Source organism: Aphelocoma coerulescens, unplaced genomic scaffold (assembly GCF_041296385.1).
Source record: "Aphelocoma coerulescens isolate FSJ_1873_10779 unplaced genomic scaffold, UR_Acoe_1.0 HiC_scaffold_39, whole genome shotgun sequence".
In the NCBI taxonomy this organism is placed as follows: Eukaryota; Metazoa; Chordata; class Aves; order Passeriformes; family Corvidae; genus Aphelocoma; species Aphelocoma coerulescens.
The window spans coordinates 410604-423947 of NW_027183733.1; the positions used below are offsets into that span (position 1 = coordinate 410604).

At 54.6% G+C, this 13344-nt stretch overlaps 1 protein-coding gene across 1 annotated transcript in view; it reads left to right on the plus strand.

Annotated features, from left to right (window-relative positions):
- Nucleotides 1-776: 776 nt before the first annotated feature.
- LOC138101677 (centrosome-associated protein CEP250-like) overlaps nt 777-13344 on the plus strand; it is a 93946-nt gene continuing 81378 nt past the window's right edge. The window contains exons 1-5 of the mRNA XM_068999451.1: nt 777-791; nt 1678-1725; nt 1872-2119; nt 2576-2729; nt 12917-13110. Of these exons, the coding sequence (XP_068855552.1) occupies nt 777-791; nt 1678-1725; nt 1872-2119; nt 2576-2729; nt 12917-13110 (659 nt within the window). The remainder of the gene's footprint in view (nt 792-1677; nt 1726-1871; nt 2120-2575; nt 2730-12916; nt 13111-13344) is intronic.

Consider the following 13344-nt stretch of genomic DNA (forward strand, 5'->3'; position numbering starts at 1 on the left):
GTTCTAGATGCAGAGCTTTACTTTCCATGAATATTTGTAAGCACCAAGAACCTTTTGAGGCTTTTTCTTACACCTCCCCTTTGTCAGGGGAGACAGACAAATTCCTGTGACTCAGGAACTAAGCGCATCCCTAAAGAGCATGCGGGTCTCTGGAATGCTGAGCCTTAAAACTGATGCTGTCTGGGCCAGCAACTTTGAACTCATGTTATGAGCCAGGTCCCTGCCCAGCTGCCCAGCTGGGCTGTGGGGATGTGGGGGTGCTGGTGCAGGTGCCGGGCAGCAGTGAGCTGGGATGGGTGGAGAGCCAGGGGAGGGCCTCTCCAACAGCCCCTGGAATGTTGGGGTTTGCAGCCTGGCAACCATCAACAGCCCATGGAATGTTGGGGTTTGGAGCCTGGCAACCATCAACAGCCCATGGAATGTTGGGGTTTGGAGCCTGGCAACTGTCAACAGCTCCTGAACATTGGGGCTTTGACCTTGCAACTGCCAACAGCACTTTGATTTTGTGCTCTTGACCCTGCAAAGGCCAACGACCCTTGGATATTGGGGTTTGACCCTGCAAAGGCCAACGGCCTTTGGAGATTGGGGTTTAGACCCTGCGAAGTCAAACAACCTTTGGAGATTGGGGTTTAGACCCTGCAAAGGCCAAAAGCCTTTGGAGATTGGGGTTTAGACCCTGCAAAGGCCAACGGCCTTTGGAGATTGGGGTTTAGACCCTGCAAAGGCCAACGGCCTTTGGACACTGACATTTGGTCACTGCTCGTGCCAAGGGGCAGATGGAGACCCGGCGGGTGAGTGAGAGAGCTGCTGCCCTCTTTGTGCCAAGCCCAGCAGGGGCCTGGGTGGGCCTGGGCTGTGCCACTGGGAACAGTTCCCTTTGGGAATAGCAAGGGATTAACAGTTGGCTGTTCCAGAGCTAGCAGCAGCTTTGGTGCTGGCCATGGGGACAGGCCTGGGAGGGAATGGGGGGGCTCCTGGCCATCCCAGAGCACACCCACATCTCCTCCTCCGTCCTTGTCCCACTGGAGGGTGTGGGCACAAACAAGGGAGCAGCTTTCACTGCCTTCCCCTCAGCCCAATTCACAGCGCAGCCTGAGCGCTTCCCAGAGACAAGAATGGGTTTCTCCTAGACATCTCCAAGATGATCCCCAGTGGTGCAGAGGAGGCCACGAGGATGATAGGAAGATGCTCCAAGGGCTGGAGCACCTGTGCCAAGGGAAAAGGATGCAAGAGTTGGGGTTGTCCAGCCTGGAGAAGGTTCCAGGGTGACCTTCCAATGCATGAAGGGGCTGGAAGAGAGCTGGAGAGAGACTTAAGCCAGGGGCCTGCAGGGAAAGGACAGGGTCTAATGGGATATTGGGAGGGAATTCTTCCCTGTGAGGCTGCTGAGGCCCTGGCACAGGTTGCCCACAGAAGCTGTGGCTGCCCCTGGATCCCTGGCAGTGTTCAAGACCAGGTTGGATGGGGCTCTGGGCAATTCCCCTTGTGGTGTTCTAAGAAGTGATGAGACACCTTCCAGCATGTTTGTTTGTGCTGCTGTCAACCTACTGGGCTGAAAATATTCCCAAGGAGGGGAGGAAGGAGCTGAGCTGGAATTCCAGGCTGGGAAGCATTTAGAGGCGACTGCCTCAGGGGCAGCCATGCAGTCTGAGTGTGCTCTTCCCTGTGCTCTTCCAGGGAGCTCGAGGCCTTTCTCACCAGGGACGTTTCTCCAGAGCCCCTGAGGTGAGTAAACTGTGCTGAGCTGGCTCGGATTTGAAACTGGTCCTCCACAAATGGACACTGGTTCTTGTGGAATCAGAAGAGGCATCTCAGTGGTACTTTGGAATAGGAACAGAGTACCTGACTAACAGCTGGATGTGGGCTTTCAGGTGCTGTTAGACGGCAGTGACAGCATGGCCAGTTCCATCACCGGCGCTGACCGTTCCCAGCATGCAGCCTCCAGGAACAGCCTCTCAACTCCGACATCCACTGCTGCACAGCATCCCTTGGAATTGGTTTGGGAAGCCACAGAGAATTGTGGGCGCTTACAGCGATGTTTTGAGAAAATGGAGGAGCGATGCAAGAGGCTCAGTAGCCACCGGGAGCACATAGACTCTGTGATGGAAGAAATCAGAAGGTGAGTGTTTCTTCCTCCTCCTCCTGCGTTCCAGAGGCAATCTGCGTCCAGGTCTGGGAGTTCAGAGGTGTTCTGGGCAAAGAACTCACCTGCCCTACCATGTGTAGGCCTCAGTGTGGCTCTTGAGCATCGTCCTGTCAGGGCTTTTCATGCTCTACTGTGACTCCCAAGGCTGCCTGGGAGATGCACAGCGATGTTGGAATAGAAGACTCCTTCCTCTCACCGTGCTGCTTCCCTGAATTCTGTTCTTTGAGAGCCCCTGTCCAGCCACTGCTTCTCACTGAAGGAAGGCAAAATCCTGCCTTCCTTTCCCTTTGCCTCTGGAGGATTTCCTTGGGAGGGAAAGAGCAAGGTCTTCCTTAGCCCACTGCCCCCAGCTCCATTGTGGAGGGCTGAAAATGGGATCGATGGCTCTTCAGGCCTCTTCCTTCTTCTGACTGAGCCTTGTCTCTGCAGTGACTGTGAAAACCTTGAGAAGTCCAAGGAAAAGCTGCAGCAATGCACTGGAATCCCGGAGCCAGGAGCCTTGAGTCTGCGCCAGAAGAACAGCAAGCAGCTGAAGGAAGCGTCAGCCCAGGCGGAAAAGGCGGAGCAGCAGCACAGGATGGAGGTTGGTTTTGGAAATGAGGCTGGTTTTCCGTTGAAAACTTGTCTTGCCCCTTCTTGTACAGTGGAGGACTTGGCTGCACTTGAGGGAGAAGACCCATCACTGCAGAGGGAGCTGGAAGTCAACAGGCAGGCACTGGAGGAATTGCAGCTTCAGAGGGAGCTGCTGGAGCAAGAGGGGCATGATGTTACCGTGGCTCTGGACACCTTATTCCTAGGCAGCACCTGTGGGAGTGGGAGTTGTGCCAGCCAGATCAGGCCAGATGCTGTTTCTGGCAGTAGAAGAGAGGGACACTGCTGTGCACACCTGGCTCAAGATGGCACACGCATTTATTAGCCAGGCATATGCATGTTCATCAGCAAAGGGTTACATGCTTCTGCAAAATTTGTTCCTTTGGGCAGCCCCAGAGCCTCTAAAAGAGGGAACGGAGCTGGGGAAGGGTCTGGAGCACAGGTGTGACAAGGAGTGGCTGAGGGAGCTGGGGGGGCTGAGCCTGGAGAAAAGGAGGCTCAGGGGACACCTTCTCGCTCTCTCCAACTCCCTGTGACAGGAAGGTGCAGCCAGGTGAGGGTTGGTCTTTGCTCCCAGGGAACAAGGGACAGGACAAGAGGAAACGGCCCCAAGTGTGCCGGGGGAGGTTTGGATTGGGTGTTACAGGAGAGCTGTGAGAGAAGGGTTTGTTTCTGATGGTCTCTGTCAGACAGTCTCAGTTCTGGAGTATGTGGTAGGTTTGGCAAATACCCAGCAGAGGTTTTGCTTTTGAAGAGAAAAGCTCAAAACCACAGTGTAGTCTTCAGGCTTGAATACCAGCAAGGGCCATGAGACACCTTCTTTGTGTAAGACAAGTAAATGGTATTGTCGGTGTGAACTGCTGCACAAAGAGAGTCTGCTTTGGCCACATCAGCCAGACTGCCATCAGTCACTAAAGGACTGCTCACCACAAGAGCCGTTTCCCTGCCAGGCATGCCCTCGTTGCAGAGAGCTGCTTTGCACACTGGAGGAGGGGACACTTTGATGTGGGTTTTGTCCGAGAAGGAGAAACCCTGTGAATTTTCACTTGCTTCAGCAAGCAAAATTGCTTTCCTCAACCATCCTGAAAATGTCCAGCACTGGAATAGATCCTGATAGACATTTTGTTGGTAAGGGAGTGTGCAAGGAGAACTGGTGTGATTTTTTGCAAGGCTGGAGCTGTGGGAGATGGCAGGCTATGGGGCTGTGTGGAGCATGCCCTCCATGTCTTCTACATTGAATTTGGGGAGGTGAAAGGTGAACAGGGCTATCTTTGGGCCCAGGAATGAGCCCTCTCACAGGAAGCCCGGCAGAAACATCAGCTTTCCGTTGGGATTTTTGTGCTGCTCTTGTGCTCTGTTTTCCTAAGACTTACCTTGGAGGATCTTCACTGTTCTCTTAAGGGTCCTCTTTTGGTGTGTACTGGTCGGTGTCCATAGCCAAACTGAGTTTGTAGGACTTTTCTTTTGTGGGCACAGGGAGGGCGCAGCAGGAACGCTGACAAGAGACAAATCTTTTTAAAGACTCGCCTGGAGTATTTCTGAACAGCAACCCAGAGATGTCTCCTGGGCTGTGTTCTAAGTCACTCTCTGGGAAGCTGTGTCCCCCCCAGGGCAGACAGTGGCCCAGGGGAGCAGCAGCCGAGTGCTCTGAGAGCGCGTGAGCCCATCAGTCTTTGCCTCTTGCCACACAGAGTTTGCAGGGGAAGTGTCAAGCCCTCTGCTCTTTCCTTCTGTGCAGGTCCTGCTGGAAAAGCAGAAGGAGAAGAATTCTTTATCAGAGACACTGCTCCAAACTCGGGGACAGCTAAGCCAAGCCTGCCAGCAGGTGCAGCAGCTCAGGCAGGAGGTGAAAGAGCAGCAAGAGAAGGGGCAGGTAAGTCTGAGCAGGCAGGGAACAGAGTGCAGGGCAGTGGCAAGGGCACAAAAGGCAGGTGCTGGGAGTCAGGAGGCAAGGGCTGCTTCAGGCCCTGGCAGCACAGAGCCTGGCAAGCTCCAGAGCTCAGGCCCGGGAAGCAAGGCTTACAATGGAAGCAGAGCTGGGTAGAGAAGCCAAAAGAAGTCGCTGAAGGAATGGGATTTTGAGAGAGCAAGTGGGAAAAGCTGAGCCTGAGGGCAGGTCGCAGGAAGTTGCTCTGCATTTTGTTGCCAGACCATCCAGGCAAAGCTGCAAGCTGAGCTGCAGAAAGCTCGGAGGGGAATCCAGGCAGCGCAGAAGAGGCACAAGGAAGAACTACGAGGCATCAAAGAGGAAATGAATCTCCTCCTTGAGCAGAGGGAGGCTCTACAAAAGCAGGTGAGTGAAACAGCAGAGGCACCGCAGCATCCAGCAGGGGGTCTGTGCCCTTCTTGCTTTTCCATGGCAGAGCAGCAGCTGCTGGGGTGGTCCCTGGGGCTGCCTCGTGCTCTGGGATCCTTGGCAGCTGCTCTGAAGGACCCTCGGTGCTCTGCTGAATCTCAGCTGCTGCCCTGGACAGCTGGGCTAGTCCTCTGGGCTGTTGGCCAGCAACCATCAGCACGGATTCCTGCTGGCCTCTTCTTGCTGGCCTTGGTGTGGGAGGTGCTTTTTCAGGTGCCCTTGGTGGGCCACGTAGAGATTGAAACAAGTTGTCCGTATGCATTGTGAATCTGGTGCTCTGAGGACAGGGAGAAATGGAAAGTTGGCCTTTGCCTTTTCTCACAGCCTCTGCTGTGGCTGACAGTGACAGGCTGTGGCTGTAGCCTCTGACTGCTTTGTTCTGTTTGACTGGAGGTGGGAGAGTTGACATCTCAGCTGGCAGCCTCCAGAGAGTCCCAGGCAACGATTGTTCAGAGAGCCCGGCAAGATGTGAGGGAGGCCCAGAAGCAGTCAAGGCAGAAGCTGTTGCAGGTTGAGCAGCTCCAGAAGATGCTGGAGGAGGCAGAACATCAGAACAAGGAGCTGCAAGTGCACCTGAAGAACTTGGAGATGGAAAGGAGTCAATGGGAAGAAGTGGCACGCCAAAATTCGGGACTTTGGGCTTCCTTGAACACCCTAGAGAAGGAAAAAGCCAGGTAAATGAAAGCCTGTGGGACTCTGCCTTGTGGGAATGGATTCCCTCTTTGCCATCTTTGCACCTGCCAGGGGCTCTGGCAGCATTTCCTACGTGGCAGAGTTCTGAACTCTCCGTGCAGACGCGTCTGGTTGTCTGGATGTTGTGTTTCATTTTCTTTTCTTTCAAGCCTTCAGTTAGAGTTTTTCTGAAGACAAAGGCTTTTGGAGTAGCTCTTTCCCTCTAGGGGTGTGTTCTGTTGTGAGGTGGGTGTGCTAACACTGCCCAAGCTGCAGTGTAAGGAGCTGGACACATCCAGCAGCTCCGCCTTGGGTCCTGTAACTTGAAGCCTTTGGGATCTGGACCAGCCTGGCATGCTGATGCCTTTGCTTGGCAGAACCATCTCAAGGCCCTGATTGCTGACCTAGGCCAGATTCCCCTCAAAGGCACCCAAGAACCAAGAATGTCTCTGTTGCATCGTTCCTCAGAAAATGCCCCCAGGTGCCTGGGGGGGCTCAAGCAGGGTCCCTGCCAGCCTCCAGAGTCACAGGCAATACTGACTGTGCAAAGAATGCAAGAGACAAGACCAAGGTTAGCGGGGCCCCTCCAGCTGACCAAGTCCTGCCAGTCTTCATTGCCACAGGATTCTTCTTTCGAGAAGAAGACAAAGAAAGGGCAGGGCCCTCTTGCTTGCCTGCAGGTTTCTGCATCTTCCATCAGGTTGTGCTCCAAGGCTCTGTTGCCACTTCTGCTATCGGCCTTTGTTTCTCCAGCTGGAAGTAGGATGGGTGCTGGTAGATCTTAGGGAACTTCCCCGAGATCCTCTGGCTGTAGGGTGCTGCTCCTCCTACCTGGACATACAAGATGGGGCAAGGAAATGTCTCTTCCATGTTGACCAAACCTTTCCCCCTTGGAGCCTGGGTAGTCAGAAGAAAACTCTTCCTCTCCCCTAATCTCTTCATGGCAAGACTTTGTTAGGTCTATATTCACATTCCCATCTCAAGAAGAAGGTAGGACATGTAGGCAGGAACTCCTCATTCTTTCATGAATAAAAGCAGAGTGGGCACATGCTGGGCTGTGACTGCAGGGGGAACAAACAAACAGCCACGTTGTTTAGACAAACCTCATCAGACAGAGCAGTTTTCCCCGAGGTGGTGCGAGTCCTAAGAGTTCCTAAAATGTGATACCGTGTAGTAATGAGTTGCATGCTTCCCTTTTAGGCTGCTTCTGTCTCTGGAGGAAAAGAACCTGTGCCTCAGAACACTGGAAGAAAAGAACCAGGCACTGAACAATCAGGTGTCTCAATTTCGTTCTGCTCTTCGCGAGGCCGAGCAGCTCTGTGCAAACCGCACAGGACAAGTGCTGAAGCTCAACGCCCAGGTAATCTGTGCCCTGGCGTCCTCTTCTCCAGGGACACACATCATCACCTTTGGCTTGGAGGCCCCAACTGCTTTCCCCTCCCAGCAGCATCCACTGCTGCCGTGTTCTGCCCCGGGGTGCTGCTGCACCCACAGGCCAAGGCTGGATCTGGTGTCTGCTGCCGATGTTTTCCTCCGTTCTCTCCCGGCTCCCAGCAGGAAATGTGGGAGGAGAAGCAGCAGCAGACTCCTTTGGAGCTTCTCCATCCCTCTGTTAGCAGTGTTGTCCCAGATGGAGTTGGTGCCTGTGCTGGGCACCGAGCAATGTGGGCACACAGACGTGGCTATGGCAGGCTGGGGAGGGCACTTCCAGCGCAGCCAGTTCAGCCGGTGTTCAGAGCTGCAGCCTCAAGGATGCCCATTGGCTCCCTTTCCCTATTTTCAGGACACTTGTTTCCATTGGAATCCTTGGCTCTGTGCCTTCTGTTTTGGGCATGTTTTTTTGCCTGAAGTCATTTCTCCTTTGTTACTTGCTCTACTGCCTGCTCTGCTGCCTCAGGAGCAGCCCTGTCCCTGAGGCTCTGTGCATCCATCTTCCAGATGCGGGCCCTGCAGAAGGCAGTGCTGGAGATGGAGGCTACCCAGGCAACTCGAGAGAAGCAGCTGCTGCAGGAGCTGGAGGAGTCCCGAGCAGGAGAACGGAGCTTGAGGGACTCTGTGCAGGTGCTGGAGGCTGAGGTGTCTGAGCTGCGTAGGAAGCTCCAGAGCTCTGAGAACAGAGCAGAGGCCTTGGCCACAAAGTGTCAGCAGGCCAGTGGTGCTCACCAGGAAACTCAATCCCAGCTGGACAAACTGCTCCTGGTTCTCCACCACGTGATCAGGGATAGCAGAGACTTGGTCACCTGGAGCTCAGGCAAGTGTGGGAGGCTGGGAGAGCAGGTGGAGCGAGGGGGTGGTTCCTGGTCATCCTGGTATGACACACTCACCCTGTCAGTTCAGGCTGACTCAGGCCTTGGGAAGTCTTGTCTCCCTGCAGAGACACAAGTCCATGTTTGTTTGTAGAGAAGTGATTAGAGTCAGAAGGGAGAAGGGCCCAAGTCCTGTCAAGCCACAGGGCCCATGCAGTTGTCTTTGGGGCAGTGCTGACATTAGTGGTCATCAAAATAACGTCAGCCTGTGACACACATCCTGCTGCAAGGCGAGCTCTAGGACAATGACAAAGGCACCTCCTCCTAGGTAGAAAGAGGCCTTGTTTGTTGGAGACTGTTGGATTAAATCTTGAAACAGAATGTCTTCTCTTTTCAGAAAAGGGTCATGTCTTGGGCCTAAGTGCTTCTCAGGATGGGGATGTCCCCGCAGAGCTCACAGTGGACAGAGTGTCAGCAGCTCTGCAAGACCTGCAGCAGCACCTGGAGCATTCCCAGAAAGATCTGGTAATATGCACCCAGAAATCCTGTCCTGCTGCTGGGCTGCTGGACAAGCAGAGTGCCAAGGCCAGGATGGGTGGAAGTTCTTGTAGGGGGGTTGTCTCACTAGCATGGGGAGGAAGGAGGATCACGATCACATCTACCAGTACGGTCCAGCTGCCCTCTCCCACCTGGGCTATTTCTGCTTTAGTGTTTGTAGCCCTTTGTCTCCTGCCAGCAGTGGCACTGACAGGTGATTCTGTTCCTCTTGCCTCTTCCAGAATGATGCAAGGAAGAAGATACAGGCCTTGGAGCTGGAGCTGGGCATGGGGCAGGCTGAGAGGGACAATCTCAGAGCCAGCAATCAGGAGCTGCTGAAACAGTTGGAAGAAATTCAAGCAGGTACAGCTTCACCTCTCCCACCCGCTGCCCCATCCTGTCCCAGCAGGGATCTCTGATGCCACACAGAGGAAAAGGGCAGTGCCCAGAGATGGCAGAGGGGAAGAACAACCAGCAGGAGATTTCTCCATCCAGTGCCAGTGAAAGCTTTTTCTCGAGGAAGATGCCGTGGCTGGCAGTGCCATCTGGCTGTGCTATGGCTGATCCCGTGCACAGGTGGTGCCTTTCAGGTGCTGTGTCTGTGCTGAGGAGCTGTAGCTGGATGCCTCAGCTCGATTCCCCCCAACTCCAGGCCCTGCCAGAGCCCCCAGGCTATTGGCCTCTCTGGAGCAGGGCTGCACAGGCATCCCCGCTCCTTTGTCTCTCTTGGACTGCTCACTCTGCACAAGCCCAAGAGTAAAGACACTTTCCTATTCCTCTGAACCTTGCCCCTTGGAGTCCTGCTTTTTTCTCCTTCATTTCTGTCAGCTTTGGAAGCCCTTGCGGCCTTAGGGGCTGGCAAACACAGGCAGGCCAAGAAGACAGTGCTGTTGTTCCTGCAGGATGCACATCAGTTTGCCTTTGCTTTGCTGTTCTCATTCTCCTTCTCCTTCCTGCTGCAGCGATGTGGAGGGCAGAACACCAGAAGACCTCTCGAGAAACTGCCCTGGAGAAAGAGGCCATTGCCCTGAAGGAAGAGGGTGTGACTCTTTGTCAGGAGGTGGCATCTCTGCAGAGGAAACTGGAGAGCCTGGAGAAGGAAAGGAAGGATGTGCTGGTGAGAACGGCAGATGCCATGAAGGGCCATTTCCTAGCTATGTTTGGCCCTTGTGTTAATAGTTCTAAGGAGCACCTCTTTCCAGCTGAGCTTTTCAAACTGCATTCTTCTGAATAAGGAGGAAAAGATGTCGTAGTCATGTCAAAGCCAGTTAGTGCTGAGGCTGCTGGTTTTCCTCCATGCTGGAGTTTTGTGCCCTGTAGTTCTCAATGTCCACACTGTCTCTATGGACATTGCATGGTCTGGGCAATTCCTCGTGTCCAAACCCACGTCCAGATTTCAAATACCTGGACCTGGAACGAGAGGTGAGAAGGCCAAGTTTGCTGTTAATAGAAAGGTGTTTGGCCTTGGCCATCAGAGAGCAGCCAGTGGGGAGAAAAGAGAGAAAAGCAAAGTGCTGATGCAGATAAGGACGTGTGCCTGCAAGGGGAGAACTCGTCCTGAGTGGCAGCAGAGAATGACAGACTGATGTGGCCATTGCTGCTCCAAGAGAGGGCAGTGGGGCTCTCGGGGATGGTGCCATGGAAACTCTACACAGGAGAGCTCAAAAACCACTCCTGTCACCCCAGCTGCAGGGAATGAAATGTTGGGGGTGTTTGCTCTTCCCTTTCTCCCTGCTGGAGAGCACATCCTCATGGCACCGCCTAAATCCTGCTTAGCGTGGACTTGGAATCCTGGCTGCAGTTCTGGCAGCTGCTCCCCAAAGGAACACTCGAGTGGAGCTGCAAGAGGTCGGGGAAGGGCAGAAAGGGAGCTGGGATGGGCTGAGTGAGCTGGGAAAGACTCAGCGTCAAGGGCGGTCCCAGCAAAGGTCTGAGGCATCCCGAGAGGCAGAGAGAGAGGGGCAGCCTTTGCCTGCCTGTGGCAGGAGTCCTGATCTGGTATGAAAAGCAAACTGAGAGAGGGAATGAGTGACCTCCCTGTTTTGGCAGCGTGAACGGGAATTGTACGAGGAGCAGATGAGAGATCTGAAAAAGAAGAATGAAATGAAAACACCGGAGATGCGAAGTGTCAAGGAAAACACCCAACAACTGGAAGTGGAGAGGGAAGCCAAGCAGGAACAGTTGGAGCATGGGGCTGCTGCTTTGAAGGAATGGCAAGAGACCGCTCAAGTCCTGAGTGTTGCACTGACCAAGAGTGAAATTTCCAAAGGGGCTCTGAAGAAAGACCTGGACATCTTGAAGGAAAGGCTTTGTCTCCAGGTAGGCACTGGCACTGATCTTCAGTCCACTGCAACGTCTCTCAAAGATTCCAATGAAGTTTCCCATGAAGAGGTGGGATTCTAAATCCCTGTCAGTCTAGGCCTGCTTGGGCAAAGCAGCCCGGGCTGCAGCAGGCAGCCTTGTGTGTCTGCCTGGCTCCAGCCAGAGACCATTGGCTGCCAGATTGTTTGCTGGCATGCCTGGAATGACTGAGGCAGCTCTGGAGCTGCTGTTCAAATCAGCTCCAGGCCAAAAGCTGGGCATGGGGAATTGCTTCTCCCGTGCCCAGGCAAGGGGAGGCAACATGTGTGGGTTGGATTTGGTGTGGAAAGGAATGGAGCAGGTGAGCAGAGTGATGGACTGAAGTGAGCAGAGTTCTGTAGCGAGGGCTGAAGAGCAGCTGCACTGCTGGAGCTTCGAGGATGCTTCCCGAGATGGAGATTTCTGAGGGACAGCTCTTGTGGTGTTTGAAATAAGGGAATCATCTCCTCTCTGAATACCCAGCAGGCTGTTGGAGCAGAGGGCAAGCGGCTGTCTGAGCACTCCAGGAGGGGTGTGGAATGTGTGCGGGACCAGGTTGCAGCAGCAGCAGCAGACAAGCCAGAGAAGCGTGAGCTCAGGAGAACTTTTGAGGTAAAGTGGGCTTTCACTGCCTCTGCAGAGCCTCAGGCTCCTCTGGATCATGACTCGTGTGCCCAGGCAGTGCTTTGGAGTCCTCTGCTTGTTTCCTTGCCTCTCCCTGTCCCTGCTGTGGGCACACCACTTTGTTTGTTCTCTCTGTTGTGGCAGCCCATGGCTTTCACAAAGGCACCTTCACTCCGCTGCCTCCCTCCCTGGCCCCGTGTCCCCGGACACACACTGGCCTCTCCTGCACAGCCCCCAGCGAGAGCTCTTTGCCCCCAGTGCTGTCTGGTGCAATTGAGGGTCTGTGAGCAGAGATCTCCTTGCCTTGATGTCCAGAGGTCCTTTTGCCCCATGTTTGCTGACAGGTTTCTGTGACCCTTTCTCCCATCCAACCTGCAGGTGGAACCTGAAGGGAGGAGTGTCCAGAGAATCTTTGGGAATGTTTACCTCTCGGATACCATTAGAGTGGATGCTCCCCCGTCTTCCCAGCACAGCAGGTCGACTTCTGGACAGGTGAGAACATCATCTTCCTTGGTGGGAGGAACACAACCCTTGGCAAGGCACATGTCCCTCAGAAAGCAGAGTAGCAGCTGTGAGCTGAGCTGTTTTCCCCAAGCCAGGCAAGCCCTGAGCGCTGCTCCCAGGGCTGGCAGCTCCTCTGCTCCAGAGCAGACAGAGGGCACCGTGCTGGAGCTGCTGTGGCTGCACCCGCTGCAGAGCCAGCAGGAGGTGGGAGCAGCTGGCTCTCTGCTGCCAGCCAGCCCAGCAGCCACAAGCCCGTGGTGTCAGGAAAGAAGAGTTGGAGGAGTTTCGTGGCCTCAGCAGTGCTTGAAGGCTCATTCTCCCCGTGGGCTTCGTTGCCCACATTGTGCTCTGCTCCCATGTGGAATGCTCTGAAGTTTGGGAGAAGGAGAGTTTGCTCCCTGTCCCTGGGCTGGCTGTGCAGGAGCTTGCTGTTCAGATCAGCTCCAGGCCAAAAGCCGGGCATGGGGATCTGCTTCTCCCTTGCCCAGGCAAGGGGAGGCAACACGTGGGGGTGAGCAGTGATGGACTGAAGTGAGCAGAGTTCTGTAGCGAGGGCTGAACAGCAGCTGCACTGCTGGTGCTTAGAGTCAAGTGTATTGGCAGTTGTGGAAGATGCAGTATTTTTGGGTGACAACACAGAATTTGGGGCAGGGATGTTTGTTGGGAAGGAGCAATCTGGTGCCAGGCAAGCCAGCAGGGCCTGACACAGCACTTCCAAGGTAACAGTGCCAGAGGCTTTTGGCAGCCCAGGGTATCGGAGCTGCAGAGGGCAGATGCTGTGAAACTTTGAGCCCAGAGCACGGGAGCTCCCTGTCCTCTGGCTGCCTGCGAGGTGGCACTGGCTGGCTCTGCACAGGGCTCCTGAGGAAGGGCTCGAGCTGTACCTTGTCCTGCTTCCAGGTTTCCCAGGAGCAAGAGTCATTGAGCAGGGCTCTGGAGCAGCTGCACCAGGAGCCCTCTGGCCAAGGGCACGCACTGGCCCAGGTGTGCAGAGAGAAGGAGCTGCTGGGCCGGGAGAAGGCTGCCCTTGAGGGCCGACTGGCAGCCATGGAGCGTCACCAACAAGACCTTTCCAAGCAGCTGGCAGAGACCAGGTAAAGGCAGGGAGGAGACCCTTTCCGGATGCTTTTACCTTGCATGGACAGAAAATGGAAGTCTCAAGAAAAAGAAATATGCCACAATGTGAAGGTTATTTTTCTGACATCTAAAGCCAGCAAAGCTGTTGTGAGCCTTGGGCTCCTGTTTGTGCCGCCAAGCACACTCGTGTGGGAAGTCAAAAGCAAGCCACCCGGCCCTGAATTGAGTAGTACTTAAACCATGCAGCTGTT